General features: G+C 37.6%; 1 protein-coding gene across 1 annotated transcript; it reads left to right on the top strand.

The window, feature by feature from the left end:
- Nucleotides 1-3069: 3069 nt before the first annotated feature.
- Nucleotides 3070-6730, top strand: LOC105045303 (bidirectional sugar transporter SWEET12-like). The gene is made up of 6 exons (XM_073256990.1): nt 3070-3180; nt 3659-3695; nt 3805-4012; nt 5197-5358; nt 6107-6226; nt 6323-6730. Exons 1-6 carry the CDS (start codon nt 3129-3131, stop codon nt 6539-6541), a joined length of 798 nt encoding a protein of 265 aa, XP_073113091.1. The 5' UTR covers nt 3070-3128; the 3' UTR covers nt 6542-6730.
- Nucleotides 6731-7124: the final 394 nt, after the last annotated feature.

Here is a 7124-nt window from a genome sequence, read left to right as displayed (position 1 = left end):
TTAATTTAGATAAATTAATTTAAATGAGTGAAAATTAGATAAAAGAGTAGGGTTTCAGGTTAATATTATTGGATGGTTGGATAACTTATTTATGATAACTACCGATATCGAATTTATTGAAAATTATTGGAGAAATACTTGTACTAATAAGTGTATTACTGGATCTATTGTTCGCTCAGGTAGAAATCTCCTTCCACCTATTATTACCATGCATGAATATGCATTCTATATCAATCATTGTAAGTGCATATTATTGAGGAGATATTGTTTTGAGTTTGCGTGCATCATGAGAAGGTCATATTTTGATGGCATAACTGATCAAATGGATTAAAACCTAGTATAATATAAAGATCAATCAAAAAAGAATATTGGACTAACCACATTAAAATGTAGATGGCCTTGTCACAAGTAGAACTAAGGTAGTTTGTATAGCCTCGTTAAGGGAAAGGATGCAGTATTAATGTGGATAGCTTGCCATATATAGGAATGTAGCATTATCGATAGCCTCGTCATGGACAGAAATATGATACTTTAGTTTTCTAGTCACGTGCTAAAACATGGCTGTAGCTAGTTTAACACCAAAAAGATGACCGGACATTTTGAGATTGTCAACAAATCTAACATACAATGTGATGCTTAAATATTTATCGTTGACATAAATTGTTATTGTGGCGTTAATCTTTATTCATGTATCAATTTTATTGGATAGTCTCTAGATTTTGGACTACTAAGCATATTTTGGTACGAGACAATTGAAACTGTTCCTCTTTACTTTGATGTTATTTTATGGGTTATATATACTAAGCATATGCTATCTCAATATATATGTATGTGTGTACATGTTGTGATTTTTTTACTAAGCTGATAAGCTCCTGTTGCGGTCATGGGTCAAAAGGTCAGATAGCTCAGATGGTTGGCTTATACCTCCGTATCCGCATGCATGAGGTATTGTCCGCTTTAGCTTTTGCCGTTGTTGCACGGGGTCTCACGATTTTGCCCTTTAAAAGATGCCTCACAGGAAAGAGAAGGTTCCAATCCATATAAATGATACTTTCTTTTGACTCACAACTGATATGGAACTAAAGATGTCCTCTACATCACAACACAGCCTCCCAGTCAAGAGAGAGTATGTGTGGGCAAGAGACATTCTCATAGACGGCACCAATGTTGGTGGTCATGGGTCAAAAGGTCGGATAGCTTGGATGGTTGGCTTATGCCTCCGCATCCGTATGTATGAGGTATTGTCTGCTTTGACTTCTGGCGCTATCGCACGGGGTTTCACGGTTTTGTCCTTTAAAAGACATCTCATAGAAGAGAGAAGGTTCCAATCTATATAAGACATACTCCTTTTTGACTCACAATCGATATGGAACTAAAGATGCCCTCTTTGCACCACAATAGCTCATACTAGTTATTTGTTGACTTTTCAGAGCCTTAAGATGCATAGAGTATGACGGGAGTTGTGATAGAAGAAGGAAAAAAAGAAGCTCTTTGATGCCCACTAGATGACCAATAATGTCTATTAATATGGATCATTTTTATATTGTTTTTTTTTTTTTTGATAGAGAAAAAAAAATTATCGATAGTACTATTTTTGCTTGATCTACATAGCTTGGAAAGATGAATTCGTTGTGAAAATTATCCAGCAGATATTGCCGGTTCTCTGGGGCTATACCTCATAAAATATGCAGCCGTGTCGCTTGTCAACCTCTGATGGGTTTGGGATGAGACTTTTTGGATGCCGTACGGATTGATGTGAGTGCATGGATCCATGCATGCCACATGAAATCAAAGATGCGATATGGATACTGTAGGTATGATCCTGATGTCCATGATCCTTATCCCGGTATGAATTAGATACAAATAAGTGTGATCACCCGATCTAAGTGGTGCTTTCGTATAACGAAATTGCTATCGAAAGGAGTTATTTGACTTATCTTGCCGCACTATCTTCCATTTTCTTCACTAGTTTTCAGGAAAATAATCTTAGTGGATGCCCAGATCACATTGCTTCATGAGGTGGCATCCTTAGACCGGATCACTTGCCCGGGCTTTCTGTAGTGCCTAGAACAGTACCTGCGGAGCTAAGCCTGAATTGAAGTATAATATATCTTCACAGCTTTTGCAGATTTCTTTGTTTTGTTTTTGCTAAAAGAGCCGTTAGTGCTCGATACCTACCAAACCTCTTCTTAGAAGAAGGTTTTCTCGTTGGACTCTAGCTAAACGGGTATGATAGACTTCAAGTCCAATCATAGACCTACAGGAAGGACATATACCTGCCTAAAGTAACGTAATTATATAGAGAGGAGTCCTGAAGCTGTTGCCTTCGCCTCTCCTACCTCCGCTAAATTTCCTATCCTATCTGGCAGTCAAGGTTTGGTGCAATACATGAGGAATAGGCATGTATCATAAAAATATTGGACCAGTTAATAAGCACCACATCAGACTGGGAAATGGAGAGAAGATTATGATGGTGCACCTAATTAGCATTTATATATGTTACAACTTATGGCCTGGCCCATGGGACTATGGGAGGGTCCATTGATTGGGTGGCTTTCGTATGTTAGATGGGGATTGGTGGGAATGTTCATTCCATGTGATGATGCATGACATCTCCCTGGCAGTGATCGATTGACTCACCAATAAGGTGCAAGATTCATGGACTTACGTAACCTAAAGTGGCTTGCATCCGAATTAAATCGAGATACAAATTAGGATTGTAATGCAATGCATGTGGATCCATCATACCTCAGCCATAAATGACGTGATATCACAAACACAGATCGATGGCTGATGATAAAAGTTATTTATGATTGATTTCGCTGCGGTGACAATCAAGGGACACGTACCAAGACTTCAGGTGTACCATTTATTTAGCCTATATAATTTGGGTTGGCAGAGAAAAGGGAGCTAGGCCGTGTCCCTCCTGATTGATGCCAGAAACAAACATTGCATGCGCCTTGATGACCCCCTTTATGGTTTGCATTGGGGCTATATATAAGAGAGCGAGGTTAGGTTCAAGTTGCACTCAAGCAGCCATGATATTGGCATTGAGTCATTAGATTCTCTTGGTTCTTTCAATATTGTCTTGGAAGATCAAGAGAATCCCCCCCCACCCCGGCCCAAAGATGATAGTTATTACTATTGAAAACCCATTGGCTTTTGGAGCTGGTCTTTGTGGTCCTCTCTCTCTCTCTCTCTCTCTCTCTCTCTCTCTCTCAATTGCTCACCCACCCACACCCTCGCACTATCACCACTAACAACATTATTAGTACCATTATTTGGCAAATTTGGTTTTTGTTGGTGGATGCAAGCTCTATGTTATATGTTAAGGGAATGGCTAACTTGTTTTAAATTATTGAATATTTTAGTCAATATTTTGATCACTCTATTGTTATATATTGGCTTAATATTAGGTTATCTTGGAATATTTCAAAAAACTTTTAGCCTTCATCTTGATGTTGATAAATTAATAAAAAGGATATGACCCACCCTGCCAATGTGGGATCTGGAAAAGTTCAGCATTATATATCACGCTTCAATATTCACTGTCCAACTTCTAATGCACATAATCCTAAAATCAAGGTATGTTGCAATACAACCTCCTAAGTCCCTCGAGACTAAATTTTGTTTTTTTTTTTTGTTTTTTTTTCCACAGGTAATATCGTATCATTCTTAGTGGTCCTGGCCCCCGTGTATGTTCATCTTGATGTTCACTATTTATTATGTTTTTGATTTATTTTTATCATCACATGATCATGTTATGACATGAGCTTTTTTTCTCTCTACCCTTATTTTTGGAAGGCCAACATTTTATAAGGTGCTCAAGAGGAAATCGACAGAGTCTTTCCAATCAGTGCCCTACGTGATCGCACTATTCAGTGCCCTGATGTGGGTGTATTATGGTCTCCTCACCAAGGACGTGCTGCTGCTCTCCATCAATTCTATTACATGCGCTGTCGAAAGTATCTACTTAATAATATACCTCATTTATGCTTCCAATAAAGCCAGGGTATGTTAAAACCTCTCTTCTTGCAAAAGCTTAATGATGCTCCTCAAACGATCTAAAGAGCATAAATGAAAAGTGACCACTCCATGTTTTGGCTTCACTAGGAAAATAAAGATAATAACAATAATAATAACATAATTGGGCTATGAGGTAACACAATACATCAATAGATGGGTTCAGTTGTATCTTTCATGCGAAAAAAATGATTCACGACATCAACTGTTGGATCGTGCAATAATCGTTTCGAGATCTATGCAAACAGGTGAAGGAAGAGATTGAAATCCCTTGGGATCTATGCAAGATGTGATCCATTAGTTGATGCTGTGAAAGAATATTGGACATGTTTTGACGTGAACGGTACAATTGGAATCCTTAGCGGACGCCGGTTGACAGGCCAAGTAACCCGGCTCCAGAAACCCAGCCCAAATCCATTCTTTCAGCCCTAATGACCGATGGAGCCAGGAAAGGGCTTGGAAAAAGCTTATACAAACGAACAATGGCTCAGTTCGGCTCAGCCAGGCCCAAAAACCTATCTAACAAAAGGTCATGCTAAGGCCTAGTATTGATGGGCCGGGTTGGGCTAAGTGAGAGAGAGAAAGAGAGAGACAGTAGGGATATTTGATATTTAGCATGTTAAGTATTATAAATCATCATCAATAGTGTGGATCTTCAACTTACAAGCCATGCATTTATTCAAAGAATAGAATTTGAGACTCCAATATCTTTGAGAGGATTTCAGTTCAACTCATATACACGAGAAATAGGCTTTGTTATTAAAACTCAATCTAGGAGCTGAAATGTTCTGTCTCTATTTTTTTTCTTTATAGAAATTTCGTCAATTAGCTTACAATGATATGGAGTAGATACACTAAATAATTCTATGTACTTCTCTTGCAAGATTTTAATTATCCTTGCAGCGTCATTAATACCTCCAAACAGAATACATGTGTAAAATCATATTGCCTCCAAAATTAATAACAACCACACAAAATATCACAATTTCATGGTACTCAAATTGCAGTAGGGAGTCTTTTTCAGGACTTGTTTGCTCATCCACCATCAGACATCCCTGTGAACTTGTTTCTTTTTACATGCATGTCATTTTAAAAGTAAACTCACTTTCCTTCTTCCATGCTCATGCATGAATTAATGAACACAATAGCACTGATGAAAAGGAATTTTTGCAGGTTTTCACCATAAAGTTATTCTTCTTGTTCAATGTGGGGTTGTTCGGATCCCTAGTTTTTTTCTCTATGCTATTCGTGAAGGGAAAGAAGCGAGTCGACATTGTTGGATGGATTGGTTCGGCCTTTGCAGTCGCCGTATTCGTGGCGCCTCTGAGCATCATGGTGAGTAACCCACCGACTACTGCCACAAGTACAAAAATATGTGCAAAGATAATACTTATGAACAGCAACAGTTGCAAATGCTGTAACCATCATCAGCATGCAACACCATTAAAAAATGATTAAAAAAAAAAAAAAAAACTTGTTAGATGACGGTATACAGCACTTTTAAATTATTGCCTCTATCTAGGCTGCTAAGATGAGAGGGATTCGACCAAAGTTTGCCATACTAGATATACTACGTTATACTGAACTGATACCAAATCGATATGTGGTACGGAGGACATATCGAGTCTCGATATACTAAACTATCCTCATATTAGATGTACCATATTAGTACGGGATTTGATACTGAGACCAAATGTTGGAACAATATAACAAGCATATACAATAATACATGTACGGCACAACTAATGAAATTTGATTTAGCTTTTGCAACCTTCAACTGTGCATTATTGTGCACAAATAATTATCAAAGACTCCATGTGAGTGGACCTGGTCCTCTTAAAGTTCCGACCAAAAATTAATACAAATTAGTAATCAGTGGAAACCTAAGTGTAAACTAATGAAACAAATTTACCGGTCTTGATTGCAAGGGAAACCCTGAAGAAGAACATTGTAAGCTGTCTGAACGTATAATTAGGAGCCAACAAGATGGCAACCGTATAACTTGCTTCTGAGATCAATAGCGTGTACACAACTAGCATCTTACTTGTGTCAAAAACTGACTAAAAATGTTCCTTTGTTGCAGAAACTAGTTATAAAAACTAAAAGTGTGGAGTACATGCCATTTCTATTGTCCTTCTTCCTGACCCTCAATGCAATAGCATGGTTCTCTTACGGCATTCTCCTGAAGGATTTCTTTGTGGCAGTTAAGTTTCCATCTCATACCAATCCATTCATTGCTCAGATTGCACCTTATATTTCATTGTTTGCTAACTATGTTATTCTTGAATGATTGAATCAGTTACCCAATGTGATGGGCTTCATGTTCGGAATGGCGCAGATGATCCTTTACTTCATCTACATGAATCACAAGAAGGATGAACCAAAACCAAAAGTTACCAACCAGGACTTGGAAGCCATGCCTGCGGCTACTTTGAATTCGGATGTAGAACTGGCCAACAAGAAGAGCATTCCTGAAAAACCCACTGAAATGAGTGAGCATCCAGTGGCTGATCCTTGAAAATCTGAGGCATAAAGTTATGGGGAGCAGCATATTACTAATATACTGAGGATATACAGTATAGAACCTTACTAATATGGCAGCTACTACAGCAGTTGTATGTACATGGAGAGAGAATAAATGCCTCTATTATTGATGTTTATGCTAAATGCTCGATCTTGATGTACACATCTTCCATTTTATATAAAAATTACGCACTTTATTAGAGCATGCTCTCTCTCTCTCTTCCCCCTTTATTTTTTTTTTTAAATATAAAATATTCTATTTGTAATAAATGAAAAATAAGTCTCAGAAAGTTCCACCTGTCTTTATCACGTTTTCTTAATATGGATATACACAAATTAATTACTAGTTTGTATGGGGCGTTTTCCATGAACATTTTGTCATGATGGCAATGAAAGCGTGAAGGTAATTTAATGAAGAGTGATTTTGATCTGGAATGCTAATAATTGTCATAGGGAATCAATTTCAATCATCTTGATGCAAAAATCGTTAATGAATTTGGATAATGAATTTGGGGGAGTTGATCTTCCTGCACGTCCAAAGCAAGCTACATATAATATTTATTAAGCCCAGTGCATAA

The sequence above is a fragment of the Elaeis guineensis genome, chromosome 5, assembly GCF_000442705.2.
Source record: "Elaeis guineensis isolate ETL-2024a chromosome 5, EG11, whole genome shotgun sequence".
Taxonomy (NCBI): domain Eukaryota; kingdom Viridiplantae; phylum Streptophyta; class Magnoliopsida; order Arecales; family Arecaceae; genus Elaeis; species Elaeis guineensis.
This window is presented reverse-complemented; position numbering and strand designations above follow the sequence as displayed.

What these genes read in the sequence shown, in the direction of transcription:
- LOC105045303 (XM_073256990.1), top strand. Translation starts at nt 3,129, where the DNA reads ATGATAGTTATTACTATTGAAAACCCATTGGCTTTTGGAGCTGGTCTT. An exon ending in TTAGTGGTCCTGGCCCCCGT is followed by an intron (nt 3,696 to 3,804) that starts GTATGTTCATCT and finishes TATTTTTGGAAG; the next exon opens with GCCAACATTTTATAAGGTGC. An exon ending in ATGCTTCCAATAAAGCCAGG is followed by an intron (nt 4,013 to 5,196) that starts GTATGTTAAAAC and finishes GAATTTTTGCAG; the next exon opens with GTTTTCACCATAAAGTTATT.